The following is a 19,049-nucleotide window of genomic DNA, read 5'->3' as shown; positions in this document are numbered from 1 at the left end:
AGAGTTGTCAGGTCTGGGGGGACAGCTGAGAAGGGTTTCTGAGGCCACTGACCTTCCCTTGGCTGTTGGACTCTCCACTCTGCCCCCTGTGCCCTGGAGGTGCAGGCTACAGTCTCCCTTTTCTAGACTCCCTGTGGGTCACAGCCCTTCCAGTTGGTTGTCATGACAACCGACGCGCGCTCTCCAACAACATAGTTTCATAGCACAACAAGTGTAAAAAAAGGGGGGTGTGGCTCAACCGTCATCTTCTTATTGGTGGGCAAAATTCCTACAAACTCCACAGGGAGTTTCACTCTCCATAGTGAATAGGAAAGCCTGACCCAAAGTGGTGGGGTTTGGTTAGTTTCCTACACAGGACAGGTACCCTAGGGATTGTGGCTTTTTATGGAATTATTCACTTGGATTCATTATTTGTTTCCAAAATACAGATTTTATAAAAGTCATTTTAAGAGTAAAAAAAAAAAAGGTCTTCACATTATACATTTGAGAATTGGAGTTGTAAAAGCGCTCTCAACGCTGTGCAAATGTTTGAGGTTCTGATGTTGTGCTTTCATTCAGGGACTTGTGTTTGGAGGCCTGGACACTTCTTCCTCACATGTGTCTCCTTAGCGATTCTGTCACCCATTTTGTTGGCATCAGCTGTTTCTCCAGAAATGAGCACGAGTAGCCCCGAAGAGGGCACAGATATGTGATATTAGAGGAGAAATATCCAGAGGGGCAAAGGAGTGAAGGTGAGACCTTTCCAACATGTGGAGAAGAGTGGATGGAACCACCCACCGGAATTTCCTCTCTGGTGAGAAGCCAGGTGCTCAGGCCAGACACCTGAAATGTTTCTTGGAGCAGACTCAGAAAGCAGGTCCCACTAACACCACTAGGACACTCACTCAGGCCACCAAGAAGGGGTCTACCAGCACCTGAACTGAGAAATGTTCCTCCAACAAAGGATAAGCTTTCTTCTAAGACATTTGAACCATCACTAATGGATAACATTCAAACTCAAATACACCATTCTTATCAAGCAACTATGGTAGCTTACTTGGTACTTTTCTATGCTGGGGTTTGCTGTAACATACGTGCAGGCCTCATACCTTGCTAGTTTGAGAATTTTAAGCTGTCTACATCAGACTTGCAAAATCTGTCAAACCTTTATATGTTTCCTCTGTCATCTTCCTGTTCCACAGGTTTACTCCATTTCCAGCTGGGGTTATAGGAGAGGCAATAATTAGATCTAATGTCTCTTGAACCCTGTTGGGGTTTTAGTATTAGATTCCTTCTGGAAAACTTGACACACTAGTGGACATGCCAAATTGCACCAGTAATGAATGGTTCCATATGGCCTTGATTTCTTTAAAGTACCGCATCAATATTTTATTTTTTATTTCTTTTAAAGATTTTATTTATTTATTTGAGAGAGAGAGAGAGCACTAGCAGGGGAGAGGGGCAGAGGGAGAGGGAGAAGCAGACTCCGTGATGAGCAGAAAGCCCGACATGGGGCTCGAACCCAGTACTCTGAGATCATGGCCTGAGTGGAAGGCAGATGCTTAACTGACTGAGCCACCCAGGTGTCCCTGCATCGATATTTTAAAGTAATTTGTATTTAAGAGTCCCATTACTAGGCATTTAAAATAGATTTTCTAACAAGTGGACACAGACCCAGGCTTACTTCACTAGTATTCCCAAGATGAGAAATGGAATGGATGGACCACTTACAAAGCCCAGTGCTGTCTGCCGTAGGCTGGCTGGTAGGCAGCACTGCATTAATTCTGCCTTTGTGCCTTCCTTTCCCGTACAAGTGATTTGTTGGATCTTACAATACGATTCTATTTTATTTATTTTATTTATTTTTTAAAGATTTATTTATTTGAGAGAGCGAGAATACATGAGAAGGGGGAGGATTAGAGGGAGAAGCAGGCTCCTCGCTGAGCAGGGAGCCCGATGCGGGACTCAGCCCCGCGACTCCAGGATCATGACCTGAACCGATGGCAGTGGCTTAACCAACTGAGCCACCCAGGCGCCCCCTTGCAATAGGATTTTAAAAACTATGCTCACAAACTCAGTTCTTGCTGCTGGCTTTCAAAAGAAGAGTTGAGTATTTCCTTCCTTCAACTGACAACCACAACCTATAAGGTATTCAGCCTGGCCCCTATGTCTTCAAGGACCTAAAATCTAGTTGGGAAGAAAAAATCAAAAATAAATAAGCACTTTGATTTCAAATCTGTTTAGCTTTTTTTTAGACCCTTGTTCTCTTTTATTTCTTGAAATATATCACACTTATTTTCTGTGCCTGCTTATTCGAATACCTCAAATCTTTGTGTATCTGAGCTTATTTTTTGTTTCTATCTGCCTTTACTTATGGAGGCTTGCTTCCTTATTTGTTTTGTTTGTGATTGTAAACTTCTGTTCTTGAAGCTTTATCTAGGGACATTCTTTGAGGCCTAAGTTCAAGATAATCTTCTCTGGAGAGGATTTGTGTTTGTTTTGCCTGGTGTTTGGAGCACCCCAATCTTGGACTCATTGAGTTTTAAAAATTCCATGGTATCTTGAATTTAGATCACAATCTTCCATGCAGGCCACATGATAGTTACAAACTCTCAAGGAAGAGTCATAGCCCCTTTTTTTCTCCATCCAGCACCAGGATCAATACAGGCAGATTTTTCGGGGGTCCTCTTCTGCACAGCAAGTCAATTTCACATTCATCTTGACTTTGGTTCTTTTGGAATCCCAGTTTTATGAAAGAGGTTCTTTTTTTTTTTAAAATATATGTGTTTTATTTTAAATGACATTATTTTCTCCCAACTTTATTAGGTAGGGCATAATTGACATGTAACATTGTGTAAGTTTAAGATGTACAATGGGTGCTTGCTTTGGCAGCACATATACTAAAATTGGAAAGACACTGTGCAAAGGTGACATGCAAGTTTGTGAAGCATTCCATATTTTTTTTAAAAAGGTGTATAGCATGATTATTTGATATGTGCATATATTGTACCATGATTATCACCATGAGGTTAGTTAACACATCCATCACCTCACATAGTTACCCTTTTGTGTGTGTGTGGTGAGAACATTTACTCTTTTAACAACTTTCAAGTATAAAATATGGTGTTGTTAACTATAGACACCATGCTCTACATTAGATCCCCAGAACTTACTTATCTCGTAACTGAAAGTTTGTATCCTTTGACCAACAGCTCTCCATTTCCCCTCACAAAGAGCCCCTGGCAACCACAAATCTACTCTGTTTCTATGAATTCAGCTTTTTTAGATTCTACATATATGTGAGATAATATAGTCTTTCTCTGTCTGACTTATGTCACTTAGCATAGTGCCCTCAAGTTTCATCCATGTTGTCACAAATGGCAGGATTTCCTTCTTTTATGGCTAATATTCCATTGCATATATACCGCATCTTCTTTATTCATTTATCTTTCAGTGGATACTTAGGTTGTTTATATGCCTTGGGAAACATGCCTTAGGTATTGTGAATTATGCTGCAATGAATATTGGGGGTGCAGATATCTTTTTGAGATAGTGATTTCATTTCCTTTGGATCTCTAGAAGTGAGATTGCTTGATCATATGGTTGTTCTATTTTTAATGTTTTGAGGAACCTCCTTACTGTTTTCCATAGTGATTGTGCCAATTTAAATTGGGATAGGTTCTTACTTTGCTTATGATCTTGGGTAGGCTTGAGGGTTTATCTTCTGTGTCTCCATCACTGCATGCATGTCAATGTGGAAGTTCAAGGACACTGCAGTTTGACAGATTTTCTAGGAGCTTGCTCACTTAGCAGGGGTCCTACCTTAACTTTGTTTTTTCCTTGATTTCTTGCCAGCTCAATGATTCATTTAAAAAAAATAGTAAAAAATCTTATCCAACTTTGGTTTTCATCAAAAGGTTTGTTCTGAGTATCTACTCCACACATTAAATTGAAGTACTTTAAAAATAAGGTTAGTGGGTGCTTGGGTGACTCAGTCAGTTAGGCATCTGACTGTTGATTTAGGCTCAGGTCATGATGTCAGGGTCCAGCCCTGTGTCAGGCTCCTCACTCAGTGGGGAGTCTGCTTAAGAGTCTCTCCCTCTCCCTCTGCCCCTCCTTTTGCTCCAGTGCTCTCTCTCTCTAAAATAAATAAATCTTAAAAAAAGAGAAAAGGTTAGACAATGTATAAGCAATTCCTTAGCAGGATTGAAGTAGTTTCTCAAATGCTTCCGTTCCCTTCACTTTCTATTCAGAACAAATCTTTGTCTTCAGAGCACCGAACAGTGACTGAGTGGAGTGAGGGCAATGGTGTGCTAGCAAACTGACTCTCAGGAAAAAGAAAATAAAACAAAACCCACAAAAGACTTGATTGTTAGCATTTGCCAATTTCTGTGGGGTAACAACTCCCACAACAGTCCATTTCAAGTAACCAATGTGATTCATTGAACAGAGAGCTGGGAAGGGACGAACACAGTTGTTTCTCAGGAGCTGCAATGAGCCAACCCCACTGAGTCCTGTAGAAGCAGAAGATACAAGTTAGGGTGGCTAAGTCCAATGTCTAGTGGTCCATCAGGAGACATAAGTGAAGAGGGCCTGATGATGAAGAGGTGAACTGGAGAGCACATACCAGCTCATTGTTGCCACATGTTACCAGATCTTATTTTTCAAGAAGAGTGAGAAATCTGACTTTCAAGTGAAATATCCTCCTTTTCAAATATTGCCAATGTACTAAAAAATTGAGGGGAAAAAAAGGTGGACTTTAAAAACACATAAGAGATCCAAGAAAACAACCTGATGGGTGCAGATTTGTCTAAACACCAGCTTTGGCTTGGCTGAGTTAGTGCTTGGGGTTATGTTTGTGTGTCTGGTTCCAGCTTTGTTTCTCTAGGCTAAATGGCCCACACAGGGAAATACTGTTGGAAAAGCATTGCAGGGTTTGGGAAAGAGCACATGTCATGGATTCATACAGCCTTTGGTTCAAATTCTGGGCCTGCCACTCATTGTGTGACCCAGGGCAAAATGCTGTGAAATGAGACGGATGGTCCCTGCTGGGGTAGGTTGTTCTATAGACAAAATGAGCTATTTTGGTATGGGACCTGTCCCCTTTGTGCATACTTAACGACTGTGTCATCATTCTTGAGCAGAAGTCAATAGTCATAGCAGAGGGCAAACACTGGACTGTAAAGAAGAGAGACCTCTAATTCAGTGTTCTCAGTTTTAACTGCCTTAGATTCACTTGGCAAACATTTAAAAAAAAAAAAAAATTAACACCACACCACACTCTTAAAGATTCTGATTCAATTGGTCCAAGATGGAGACTGCGCATCACTATATTAAAAGCCAACCCCTCTCAGGCCCAGAATTTGAAGGCTAAATGCTTTAGATTCATCTCCTTTAACCTAATCTTTCCAACAACCCCAAAAAGTATTATTCTCATTTCATGAATGAGGGACTGAGGCCAACTGTTAAATAACAGCCCATGGTCACATAGCTGGTAAGCAAGGGGATCTGACTTGACCTCAGAGCCTGACTTCTTAAACCCCATGCCATTTAGCATCACTTGTATCCACCTTGGAAGGCCTTTGGGAGGGCTTAAGTACTGCAAATAAAGTGCTTACTTCAGGGCCTGGAAGCAATGAACAATGGTGAACTATCATCATTACCTTATAATACCAAAACAGAGAATCCTTTCCATTTTCTCTTCTCTATGCAATTCCCTTTCAGGTAAATCTTCCATCTTTTTTGGGTCCCCTGCTTCTTCCCTGCTGTAAACACACATAGCTATCCTCCAGATGAATCCTAGAACAGTCACTGTAATGACTGGGGAAGCTCTGTGCCAGGGTGGGTCAAGCCTGAAGAAGGTAAAGAGGAGGAGAGAGGACAGGAGCTCCAGAGATTCTTGGAGAGGACAGTGATGAAACCTGCCTCAAATGATGTCCTGCTAAATAACAAAAATTCAGCTGGTAAATTTGAAGATCAAATTGGCTTCGTTAACCCATTCATGAATTCAGCAGCATCCCATCTAGCAATAGAAAGGAGCTCCACCAAGCTGTAGAGAACGAAAGGTTTTTAAAGGTGGAAGGGGGGTGGACAAAGGAAATTATTAGGAAAGAATGCATTGTTTCAGTCAAGGTTGCCTTCCTAAGGGGACTAGACAGAGTCTATCAGGTTGGTTATCTCATTAGTGCTGACCAGGTAATTCCATGTTGACTGGTTAAGGGTTACATTCCTGGGGGTGGGATGGGGTGGGTGTTGAAACTGCAATTAGGTTAGGTATGAAGTCTTGGTTTGCTGATGTGGGACTTGGCATAAGTACCACCATCTGGGGCCTGCTGTCTCCGTAACACCCTGAAAGACAAACCAGAATTCAAGCTCTTCAGTATATGGTATTCAATATGTTTTTCCCGTGAGTAGTTTGCAGAAGAATGGGGAGGCAGAGGAAGGGACTAATGGGGGTGTCAGACAAAGGGGGAGCAGCTATAGACCTGAATATTGGGGATCCTTCTTTCTTTCCAGCTGGCTCACGAACTTGTTTGAAGGTATTTGTTTTCACTCTTCATTGTTGAGATGGCTGTAGAAGCCAGTCATAGAGGGAAATGAGCACTTTGTTGACATGCAGCATGCTCAGTCCCCAGCATTTAGGGTCTGGGGTCAGGGAGTGTGTAGCTGACCTAGGTGAGGGGAGGATGGGGCAAGGACACCAGTGCCTAGTGGTGGCCCCCTTAGAGGCAGAGCTCTGGTATCTACCACCAACTGCCTCACAACTGGACGTTGGAAATGGTGAATTTACTTAGCTTATTCAGGTAAAAAAAAAAAAATTGTTTTAAAGACTGCATTTATTTGAGAGAGAGTGCAAGTGCACGAGTAGGGGGAGGTGCAGAGGGAGAACCATACTTCCCATTGAGCCGGGAGCCCGACTTAGGGCTTCCATCTCAGGATGCTGGGATCATGACCTAAGCTGAAAGCAGACTAATCGACTGAACCACCCAGGCTCCCCCGGGTAAATAAAATTTTAAACAAAACAAAATGAAGTGGACAATGACCACCTTAAGTCATTTGTAAAAATTAACAAGAAATGAGGAAAGTTTTGACCAAAAATTCTACCACCAAGTTAATGCTGGCACTCCTTCTCGATCAACAGCCATGACTTAGCTTTCCTATACAGATCTTCCTTGACTTATGATGATAGGGCTATGTCCTGAAAATATTAGGTTGAAAATGTATTTAATACACTACCTAACCTACCAAACATCATAGCTTGGCCTAGCCTACCTTAAACACGCTCAGAACACTTAACATTAGCCTACAGTTGGGCCAAATCATCTAACACAAACCCTATTTTATAATCAGGTGTTGACTATCTCATGTAATTTATTGAATAGTGTCCTGAAAGTAAACACAGAAATGATTGCATGGGTACGGAATGGTTATAAGTATATCGGTTGTTAACCCCCGTGATCGGGCAGCTGACTGGGAGCTGTGGCTCACTGGGGCTGCCCAGCAGCACATGTAGCTGTGGGGGCCAAGAGTGGGGGAGCATGGATTAACATTCAAAATTGAAATAGGGTTTCTACTGAATGTGAATCCCTTGTGCACCACTGTAAAGTTGAAAAATCCTAAAATCCTAAATTGAACAATCGTAAGGTGGGGATTGTATGTACTAAAAAATTGAGGGGAAAAAAAGGTGGACAGAAAAAATGAAGGACCATGGAGGCCTTGGAGGGGAAAGTAAAGGTCAAAGCAATTTCCTGCAAAAATATAACAATTACTGAGGTTCAGCCTCTTAGTTTTCAAAGGTTTGCCCACAGGGGACAAATTACAAGGGTAAACTCTCTGGGTATGATGCACATTTACCAAGCTGAAGGTTTATAGTTGCTGCCTTTTGAAGTTTTTGTTGTTGTTGTTTTTCCATTTGAAGTTTTGATCCTCAATCCATTTGAAATTTGCCCAACACTATGCATGACCTCTTGTGTTTTTGTCTTGTACTGCTTTTCAACTCTTGAAATACTGAACTTTTTAATGTCTATCCCTCCACGACTGTAAGCTCTTTGAGGTACATAGATATATCATGTCCCCAACCCCCATTCCTCACCAATAGGGTCACAAAGAGCTCAATCTATTGAATCTTTAATGCTTCCATTTTTTTGAATGCCCTTGGGTTATGCATTCCGTAAATGGACACTCAACAGGTTTATAGTGAAAATCTAATGGCGGAGATCCCAGCCAGTGTAAACACATTCTTTCTAAATCTGCATGTATTTTAACGACAAAAGATTGCTTAGATTCAGAGAGGGTAAAGCGTGCATTTCTTTTACAGTGTGTTACAAATATTAAGGAGCAACCGAAAGTTCTCTGGATTTTATGCTGTATCACGGTGCAAAGCACTGGGTGATCTGGCCTCCGGGTTCCTCCCACAAAGCTGAACACGACTCCCTGTAATATGCCCCAAAGCACCCCCCCTTCCATGTGCATTTTGAAGCCCCACTTTAAAGCCCCAATCCACCCCTCCCACCCCCTACGGACACCTGCAGTTGAGTGTTGTGGTAGTGTTTCAACGTCCACATTGCCATGCTATAAACCAAATGCAAACTCAGGGCTTCTCAGGTCAGGCCCACAATGAGGAGGGGAGCAGCAAGCACAGAAGCAACCTCAGGAAGCAGTCAGAGCCCCCTTTCCCAGAGTCCCCTTCCAAAGACAAGCCAAGGTAGCAAAAGCGTTGTACTTGGCAGAGCTGTAAGCCCCAGTGACGGGTGCATAAAAGGCTGGGGACATTCTGAGCTAGGTAGCGAGGTCACAAACTACGCAAGATGATAACAGTCTACCTCGCGGCCAGGGGGTAGTGTGCCAGGGAGTATATGAGCGTGTGAAATTGGCTCTGGAACTTATGGCCGAGGAGCCTGGCCTTGTGCGGCCTCCATGGAGAGAAGCAGGTGGCTTTGTTCCCGGAATGTGAATGAGGGAGCTGAAGCCGGGCTTAAAGAAGGCAGCTTTCCGCGGCGGGAACTCGACGTCTCAGTAGAGGCTTTGGCAGCGCGCGAAACTCGCCATCAGGCTCCCCGGCCCGCGCCAGCCGCTGCGCTGGAAGCCCGAAGTGGGGACAGCCTGGCTGGCTGGTGAACAGAGCCCGGAGAGGCTGTGGCGCGGGCCTGCCGCGTCCCCCCAGCCAGAGCGGGCGACCCCACGCGTCCGCCACTCCGCCGCGCGGCCAGCACAACATTCCATTTAAAAATAACACCCACGTGCGCTGGTAAACAAGCGCGCGCGGCTACCGTGCCGCGCGCCCCGGTCGAGCCAGTACGGCGCGCGCCCGCCCTCCTCCCGCACGTGTCTGCCGGCTCCGCCCGCGCCGCTCCTGCGTTGCTCACTCTCCTCCCCCTCCGACGGCCGCGCACCGCCCCGAAGCCCCGAGTCCTGCGGCTCCAGGGCCCTAGCGTCCTCCCATTCTGCCAGGCGCGCCCCGCTGGGTGCTCTCCAACTTTCCTCCGCCGACACCGCCACAACTCGGCAGGACCCATCGCCCCAGGTCTGCTCCCCTTCTCCCCTCCCCTGTCTTCCTTAAGTGCCCCCTCCTCTGAACTCTCCCTCAGCGCGCGAAGGACTGGCTTCTGGGTCGCCCTCTCTTTCTCCTCTTCTCCCTCCCCTCCTTTCTTCCTTAGAATTTTACTCGATTGTTTATTATTTGCCGGGGGGCGGGGGCGGGGGGCGGAGAGGGGTGTCTGGGGCCTGGAGACTGGTGGCCGCGGCCAGTCAGCGCGCGGCGTGGTTTGACGAGTAGGATGCGCAGCGAATGGGGACGCGGCGCAGAGCTCCCCGGTCACGCGCGTGTGGATACAATGACATCATCTGTTTGTACGCGTCGAACTAGCTTGGTGCAGGGGCGGGGCCGCACGTCACTTGAGTGACGGGCCCTGCGCAAAGCCCGGAGCCTGGAGTCCGCTGAGTGGGCGGACTCTTGAGTACCCTGGGTTGGACCTTTTTGTGTACTGGATTGTGAGGAGCTAGCTCTAGACTCTGAGCTATTTCCAGTGACTTAGGATTTAAGAAAAAGGGGGAAAAGAAAGATATTTATGAACCAAAGTGAATAGGCTTTTGGTGTGCGTGTCGCATGGCGTGCATTCGTAGTGCACAAATGAACAATTTAGATACTGATAGTAGGATAAGGGCTTGTGAAGATGTTTTTCTAAACCTAAAGAAATATCTTTTTAAAAAACTAAAAGCACAAGTAGCCGTTCTGGAGTCATTTACAAGTTAGAATCCAATTATTTTCCATTCATAACTGTTCAAGATCTGCTCTTGCCTTTAGGAATGGGGAATAATTTGCATTTCTCCTGAGTTAGTTACACTTCTCCCCTCATTTGCCATGAAATCCATGAAAAGTGAAACACCACTGCGTCGGGCGTCCTAGGTAAGAGACTCGGCGGCAAACCTCTCGGTGCCTGATCAAATCTGAAGGCATCAGTTTATCGAAGTCCTGTAAGGCACCAACATCTTTGCTTGTCAGTATTTCCACGCCGTGGTAATCCTTGGAATCTGCAGTCAGCATCTCATCTCGGGGGTTACCTGGTGTTCGATTCTAACAGGGAACCGGACACCAGGGCGGGCACAGAGCTTGGCGGACGAACGCGCCCGCCGGGGACCCCCGGTAGCAGGCGCCCTGCCCCGAGTCTGAGAGGCCACGCGACTGCGCTCGTGGAGCGTTTGGGGCTTTGCTCTCCCCCTCCCTCTTCTCCTAGGCCAGCGCTGCGCTTTGTTGTCGTTGAGGCTTTCGGAGGGAGGAGGAGCCCGGCGGGGACGGCTGCGGGAGCCCGCCTGGTCCCGGCCCGCGGCGCGCTCCCTGACACCCACGCCCGCAGTCCCGCGGAGCCCGGCCGCGCAGGCGCGCGCGCGCGAGCCCACATACACACACACGCACACGCACACACACGCACGCACACAGCACACCCGGGCCCGCCGCCCAGCCCTCCCCCTGGGCGGGGACCCGCCCGCCGTCAGCCTAGGTTGAGGCACCCTGCGTGTGTCTATAACTTTGTGCTGCTGCCGCGGCCGCCCTGCTCGTGGAAGGGAGGAGGAGGAATGTGGAAGGCGACGGCGCGCAGGCTGACAGGCGTTTCCTCAGGCGGGCTGCGGCGGCGGCCGGAGCGCCTCTCCTTCGCCGAGGTTGCGCGCTCCCTCCTCGCAGTGCCCCGGGCCCGCGCGGAATTGTGCGTCCTCCCCCCTCGTCCCTGAAGGGAAGGAACTGAGGTAGGCGCTGGAGCTGTGCAGCAGGGCGGTCGCCTTCCCGGTGACTCCGGATCTGCTTCCGAGCTGGGCCAGGCGCTTCCCTTTTCCCTCCCCGTGACTCGGTGTGCGCGCCCCCCTTCCCTCCCGCTAGTGTTTTTAAAGGACTTGAGTGAAGGGGGGAAAACTGTCAAGATGGCAGCAGCGGGAGCAAGGAGGTGATGAACGTGCTGGTCCGGGTTTTCTGGCAACCCGGGAGACTTGGCGCTTCCTGACCTGTTGGAAGATTTATGTTCTGACTTGCCCCCTCCCCCCCCCCCGTTCTTTACTGGGAAGGGGGTGGAGGGTACAACGCCCGCGAGCAAATAAACCCCACAAAATCCCAAAGTGGTCGTTCCTGCTTGGTTTGACCCTTGGCAAACACCCGTCGAGCTGCTTGCCCCGCTGCTTCCCGTCTTGTCTTTTTTCTGGAAGTGACAAGAGCCCGTCCGCGCTCGGACCCGCGTTCGTCCTCCTGGCCCGCGGGCGAAGAGGGAAGAAGGTGGCTGCCCGCGCCGTCCCCGGACTTGGGCCCCTCGGCGGGGAGAAGGGAGTACAAGGGGGCGCGAAGGCGGCAGGGCTGGGGACGACGAGAAGAGCGGAAGACGCCACAGACTTTGGCTGCGGCGCCGCGGGAAGCACTTGAGCGGGCCCGAGCGAAACATAAACAAACGCACGCCCGCTCCAGCTCCGACCGCGGCTCGGCTGCGCCAGCCTTGGTCGCTGTCCGCTTTAAAGGCGCGGCCCGCGCCCCTCCCCCCGCCCCCGCCCCGCCCCTCCCCTCCCCCTCCCCTCCCCCTCCCCCTCCCCTCCTCCTCCCCTTCTTCCCCGCCCAGCCACCTAGCCCAGGAGAGACCTGCAGATCTGGCGGCCCCGGCGGCGGGGGGAAGGGGCTGCCCCGTGCGAGCCCGTCGATTCGCTCCTGGCTCCCCCGCGGCCTGGCCAGGGGGCAGTGTCTGCTGCGCCAGGTTCGCGGGACGCACGTCTCCAGGTCTGCCTGTTTCTGGGAGGCGGGCGCCGTGCGGCCGGGAAGCGGCGGCTGCGGGCGCGGAGTCGTGGAGGGCTGGGCTCCAGCCCGGGATAACCAACTCTCCTTCTCTCTTCTCTCGTGCTTCCCCAGGCGGCGGCAGTAGCGGCAGCGGCGCCCCCGTCCCTCCCCCGCCGCACCCCGCCCCGGCGCGAGAGGAGAGCGCGAGAGCCCCAGCCGCGGGCGGGCGGGCGGCGAAGATGGCAGAGGCACCGGCCTCCCCCGCCCCGCTCTCTCCGCTCGAAGTGGAGCTGGACCCGGAGTTCGAGCCCCAGAGCCGGCCGCGCTCCTGTACGTGGCCCCTGCAGAGGCCAGAGCTCCAGGGGAGCCCGGCCAAGCCCTCGGGGGAGACGGCCGCCGATTCTATGATCCCCGAAGAGGAGGACGATGAAGACGACGAGGACGGCAGCGGTAGGGCCGTCTCGGCCATGGCGATCGGCGGCGGCGGGAGCCGCACACTGGGCTCCGGGCTGCTCCTGGAAGACTCGGCCCGCCTGCTGGCTCCCGGAGGGCAGGACTCCGGGTCCGGGCCAGCCCCCGCGGTGGGCGCGCTGAGCGGGGGGACGCAGTCGCCGCTGCAGCCTCAGCAGCCACTGCCGCCGCCGCAGCCGGGGGCGGCTGGGGGCTCCGGGCAGCCGAGGAAATGCTCGTCGCGGCGGAACGCCTGGGGGAACCTGTCCTACGCCGACCTGATCACTCGCGCCATCGAGAGCTCGCCGGACAAACGGCTCACTCTGTCCCAGATCTACGAGTGGATGGTGCGCTGCGTGCCCTACTTCAAGGATAAGGGCGACAGCAACAGCTCTGCGGGGTGGAAGGTGCGTACCCACCTCGGGCGGGCGGCCGGACCCGCCGGGCCTCCTGCGCAGTGCGAGACGTGCCTTCGATTCGTCGGAGCGCGCCTGCGGGCGCTGGGGAGAGGGGTTGGCACCGAAAGCCTCCGCTGTGAGGTTTCGGGGGGATCTCTGTGGCCCCCACAGGAGGGGAACCTAGGGTCGGCCGCGGAGGGTGGGGCGGGGAAAGGAGGCTTCCAAGGAAGCCTCGGGCATGGCCGGGTGAGGAGAGGGGGCAAGGGATACCGGCGAGGGAAGGATTGGCGGACAGGAGTGCGTTGCTGGATTCTCGGGACTGCACGGAGGAGGTAGGTCTGTGGCCAACTTCGAAGTAGAAATCACCGTAATGGGGATGCGGGGAGGGTTCTGCGGGTGGAGTGAGAGGATGTGGGGGAGTGTTTGGGACTCGGTGCCCCGAGGGGGTTGGATTTGTGGTTTCTAGTCCGTCACAGGAGCATGGTCGTTGTCACTAGCTGGATGAAAACCTTTGCGTCGAAGTTTCTGGCTTGTGGGTGTTAGTTCCCATAGGCACTCCGATCACATTAGAAAAAGTAGTGGTTGTAAACCTTTTAGTGGCTGGCTGTCCTTCGTTGCCTGTGTTGTCACTTTTATTCCTTAGAGATGTTTCTCCAGTAAACCTGCCCCCGAACTTGAGTTGTTCTGAGCCCTGGAACGGGCCAGCCCTACCACCTCGAGGCGAACTAGCCACACCTGCTGCTCCCGTTGAGGCCTGGACTCTGGCGCTGTTTGCCGCCCGGTCCAGGTGTGGAGGCCTGAGGCCTGGAGCTTCACCTAGGCTTTTGGGAGGGAGGTGTGGTGTCAGGGCTGGGCCGTAAAGGCTTCTACCTATAAGTGAACCAGAAGAGAGGCTCTCTCCTGTTCCTTTTCAGCCTCTTGGGGCACTGGACACGTGGTAGGGAGAGAGGTGTGGAAAGGCCTATGATGTAATGACTTCCTGCAGTTGGGCATCCAGATTAACTCCTGTGCCCCTGCTGGGCTGCTGATACCCAGCTGCTTTGCTCTTCCTGGCACCTCATCCTCCTGGCCTCTTTCCCCAAGACATGAATGTGTTAGTACCAGGCAGAGGAGTCCTGTACAGTTGGAGATACATATGGCTTATCGGTTGCTTCTATTTGCAAGTTAGCGCTTTTTTAAAAATTTTTTTTATTAGGTAGTTCCTTCCTCATTCCGTGTCTTTGGGGAGCCCTGTATCTTCCTGGGTTCCAGGAGGTGTATACAGTAAGAACAGTTTAATCTTGGTGGAGAACTGGAGCACTGGAGAGGAAACCCGTATGTGCAAAAAACTAAAGAATTTAGTGTGTTGAGTTTTAATTTGCTTAAAAAAATCCTTGCAAACAAAGTATCTGCTTTTTTTTTAAATTTCTTATGGCTAGTATTGGAGAGGACTTGTTGAGATGCTTTAAAAGCAAAACGTATGCTTTGAAATTATTCCACTTATCTGTCTCATTTCCTTTAACAAATGCCGACATTATGAATCTTACATTTGATTTAATTTTACAGCTTTGCAAAGGAATGCCAGTTGTGTGATATGAGGGCCATTTACAGAAAGCTTGAGAGTGAATTCCATTTCAAAGCAGTGCTACTGTGTTATCTTTTAAAACTGAATTTCTAAGTGAATAGTGAGGGTTAATCTCAGGGTACAGTGTCAGGAAGGGGTGAGTTTCAGGATCTAAGAAAATGGATATAGGGGTTTGGAATATATTTCAAATTTCTCAACTTGAAGTTAGTCCGGTATATTTTGAGTTTGGTTTAGAGAATCTGCTAGTTAAAAGTTAGTTAGCTAAAAGTTAATGTGGGAAATGTTTTCACTTTTCCTTTTTTTAAGTTTACCCAAGTAGTTTAATCCCACAAATAACATTTCGTTTTGTAATTAAAGGTAGTAACTGTTTAATAGCACTTGATTTTTTTTTTTTTTTTTAAGATCTAGGTGAGAAAGTAGTATTACCAAAAGTAGCCATGAATTGTGATTCGGTTAATTATATTTTCATGTAACTTGCAGGACTTGCAGTAGAGATTTTGGGCCCAGTCCTAAACTTTGTGGTTTTATGTCCTTAACCTTTTCTTTTGGTCTCATGGTTTCTTTTTTCTTCTCTGCTATCTCGTTTCTCTCTCTCTCTTTTTTTTTTGTTGAGGTATAGTCCACACACAATGTTAAATTAGTTTCCATTTCATTTTTTTTAACTAAAACTTATGAAATATTGTAAATTGAAATTCAAGCCTTAGTATTTGTAATACAGGACATGAAGTAAAATATTTTTGTATTTTGTGTAAATAGAATTATTTTTACTTTAAGATTTTACATCATTTCTATTTCTGAGTATCACATAGCCGCTAATCCTTGAAGACTATGGGGCTATAATTTAAAGAGTTTTTGTAAGATGACCTTCATCAAAAGATGCACCCGTGCAGGAACTTCCAAATCTTTGATGATGGAGAAAGCCCTTTGAAACTGGGGCTGGTTTCATATTCTGATTATGACTAATAGCCAACCTTTTTTTTGTGCTTGTGGTTTAGTGGGGGTGGAAGAAGAGGGAGAAGGGAGAGGTCAGGAGCTAATTGTGACCCATTTCCATGCGTCCGAGTTTCAGGAGTCAATTCCTATCATGATTAGTCATTTTGAGAGCATGCATGTGCATTTAAACCACACTGCTTTCATTCTGAGTTATGCATTAGGGTTTTTGACTTCTAAAAATGTCTAGAATTCAGGTTAACCTCTGTTAGCCCTGTGTGCCCATAGCTACAGTGTGCAGGGTTTAGGCCTTACTTCTTTTGTGGCTTTTTGGACTGTTGCATTATGAGATCCTGTCACCAGAATTATCACCCTAAGACTAGAGAATAAAAGAATTAGAAAAGAGGCCTTGAAGATCAGAATTAGGACTAGTGGTTTGAAGCCATGGTTATTTGGATCACCTTGGAGCTTTTAAAGACTACCAATACTTAGAGAATCAGTTTTAATTGGGTTGGTCTGGGACTTAGCATTGGTGTTTCTTTTTTGTTTTATTTTTGTTTTTTAAGTTTCTTAGGTTATTCTGATGTAGAGCCAGGATGAGGTTTGCTGAGATAGTTCAACTCCCTTATTTTAATGGTGAAAATCCTGGTTCTTCAAGTTAAGGACTTCTCTAAGATCACACAGCTAGTTAGAGAGGTAATTAGTAGCTGCAGTTTTGGAGATCTTTATTCTTTATCACACTGTTTTCTTCTTCAAATTGACCTATTTTTTTTTAAAGGTTTTTTTACTAAGTAACAAATAGTCTTACATAAGTAGAAGATGCTTTCCTGAAAAGCATATTTGCCTCTCAGTCTAAAAATGTCTTGGTTATTAGTTCAGCGTCAGAAAGACGAATATTGATGGAGGCTGATGAGTTTATCACATTTTTGTATAGCCATCCACTGTCTATCAGTATGGGTACTTAGGAACTATGAAGTGATAGAGGTGGCAGAAAAGATAGCATTTTAACAAAAGGAGGAAGTTCTTGGTTAACTTAGGTTTGTCAGATACATATTGTGCCAGAGAGAAAGGTGGTGGCTATCTCACAGGTTCCCTTACCTCAGGCATTAAAGTAGACATGAATAGTCAGATGTGGTTAAGAGGGGAAAAGGTTACATTTCCTTTAATTCGGATTAAGTTTACTTGCACCACACCACCCCTAATTCAACTGCTGTGGTCTCTCAGTTCCTCCTATTGTGGGACAGACCTCTAGGATTCCAGGGTTTACCTGTTAGGGCCTATTTATCACTGTTCATCTCCTCACACCCACACACCTGCATTTCCCAGGAGATTAGGACATGATTATATTAGGCAGCCATGTGTTTCCATGCTGTTTCTCACAATTTCATAAATGTAGGATCCTGTGCATGTGACTTCTCCTGCTGCTGTGGATGTCTTCTTTCATGTGAGAACGTGTGCTTTTACAGCTTCTTCCCAGGATAAAAAGATGAGGGCCCACCTGCCACATAATGCCTGTTGATGTTCTCACTGTTCTCATTCTTTAGATTAATGCATCCAGTTCCTTCCCAACACACTGTATTAAGAAAATGTTATTTTACCTGCAACTTTCATGCCTAAAAATATGTTTTTAAAATTTCAAAATGACAGAGTTGTGATAATTCCATGTTGGCTTGTAATTTTGGCCTCCGTCACCTTTTGGAGTAACTAACCAAAGGGCCAGTCATGGTCGTGTGTAAGGAATCCGTCTTCTGCTTGGCCCATGTTGCCAAAATGCTGTTTTGTAATTTCCTTTGGCAGTACTGTCTTCGTCAGTGATTCTCAACGAATATACTTCCTCATCCTACAGCAGCAGTACACTAGGGGGACTGTTTTTCCTCTTTTTCAAAGCTGTGTCATCGACCCATGAAATGAAGAAATTGGCCCTTTTAAACTTTGATCAGTGAGCCGTATGTAGGAGAGAGACTCTTTAAAAAAGAAGCTGTTTGTTTTGATATGCTTATCTCCTTAGAAAATGAAATGAAACTATGCAAACTTATTTTTAGGAGATTTTAGGAGTGTTCTATTTTAAGAGAATGACACCGTAGAAGAACATCTTGTAGTTAAACTTTTTAATACGTATGATTCTTACTTAAAACCTGCAAGATATTTTTATTTGGAAAATTAATATAGAGTCCATGTCTCACTGAAAAGTCATTTATTTGGTCTGGAAAAAGTTTAGCAAATACCATCCATCCAAAGATCTTCATAAAAATGTGAAGGTAAGACTGTTTCAGTCTGTACATTCTGGCAGGGCACGCTGCTTACCCATTGCTTACCAGATTAGATTCCTAGGGCTAGAGAGAATATAGAATTTATTTTGTTTTCATATCTTGCCATCTTGCCTGTGGGGAACAGACTCCTCATTTTTCTCCTGACCTTTTCCTGTATCACAAGTCCTGAAGAGCCACTTTGCCTCTTTGCTGCTATAGAAGGAGCTCAGAATGACATATATGGGTGGATTTAATCTCTCTGTCTATATAGGTAGATGTGGATTAGTATCAATGGACATTATAGCTTGTATACAATACAGTAAGTGACTACAGATTAGAAAGAGCAAACCTTTTTAACTGTTTTCATCACATTCCATTTTATTCATTCAACAAATACTTATCAAAGGCATATGGTTCACAGGGCATTCTGCTGGGTCTCAGGGATATAGTAGTAGCACGAGGCAGATGAGGTTCCAGTTCACAGGATTCAGGTTCTGTTGGTGGAAGACAGAAAATAAACATGCAAATCTGTGTTCTGTGGATTTGTCATTGTCGTCATTCTCTTTGCCTTTTTTCACGTCTATACTTCTGCATTCCTCGATATTTCACCTCTCTGCAGAGAAGTTACTGGCAAAAGGCAAAGTTGGTGTTGAACTCTGGTTGGAACTGGTCTTTAATTCTCTGCAGATCATTTTCAGCTTGCTTTGGAGATGCAGGGCCGCTTAACATGGCTCTTGTAGTTCGGGTCTGTTTGGGAGAAGCTGGGGCTTTCCCAGGGTCATCTGGATTAGAGCACACCTGTGGTCCTAGCCTGATCTGGGGTCTCCAGTTCTGTCTTGTGGGGCCTGGTATAAGAGTGGCCTCCCTCTGGAGTGGAGGTGGAGCCTTGATACAGCTGACTCATTCACATTGCTTCTTGCCTCAAATTTAGAACTAAAAGAGGTTTTAGAGATCATCTAACTACTTCATTTTACAGGTGAGGAAGCAGGACAAGAGCATGTGAGTGACTGGCTCAGGAGCCTACAGCTAGCAGAGATGGAGCTAAGAGTGTGTCCGCATGAGCCCTAGGCAGCACTGTTCTGTACTGTCTGCTGTTAACCATTGTGGTTTCACAGCTGTTTGTGTCAGTGCCTCCATTTCTGCAAACTCTTACTTCATTTGCTCGCCTCTGCTTCCCCTCCTCCCTCCTTTAGGCTGGCTCATGCTAGAGTAGCTGCGTTGGCTTTTTAGCATGT

General features: G+C 47.4%; 1 protein-coding gene across 3 annotated transcripts in view; it reads left to right on the top strand.

The window, feature by feature from the left end:
* The first annotated feature begins 9,379 nt into the window (after positions 1–9,379).
* The window catches only part of FOXO3 (forkhead box O3), a 131,883-nt gene continuing 122,213 nt past the window's right edge, over positions 9,380–19,049 (top strand). The window contains exons 1-2 of one of the 3 annotated variants that reach the window (XM_027601125.1): positions 9,380–9,502; positions 12,356–13,080. In XM_027601125.1, coding sequence (XP_027456926.1) covers positions 12,463–13,080 — 618 coding nt within the window. In that variant the 5' untranslated portion in view covers positions 9,380–9,502; positions 12,356–12,462. Of the gene's footprint in view, positions 9,503–10,966; positions 11,221–11,697; positions 12,227–12,355; positions 13,081–19,049 lie in introns of those variants that run through there. The other 2 variants (XM_027601123.2, XM_027601124.2) reach the window with 2 other exon arrangements.

The sequence above is a fragment of the Zalophus californianus genome, chromosome 7 (assembly GCF_009762305.2).
Source record: "Zalophus californianus isolate mZalCal1 chromosome 7, mZalCal1.pri.v2, whole genome shotgun sequence".
NCBI classification, from domain to species: Eukaryota; Metazoa; Chordata; class Mammalia; order Carnivora; family Otariidae; genus Zalophus; species Zalophus californianus.
Note: the sequence above shows the minus strand (reverse complement) of the source record. Positions and strands in the feature narration are given on the sequence as shown.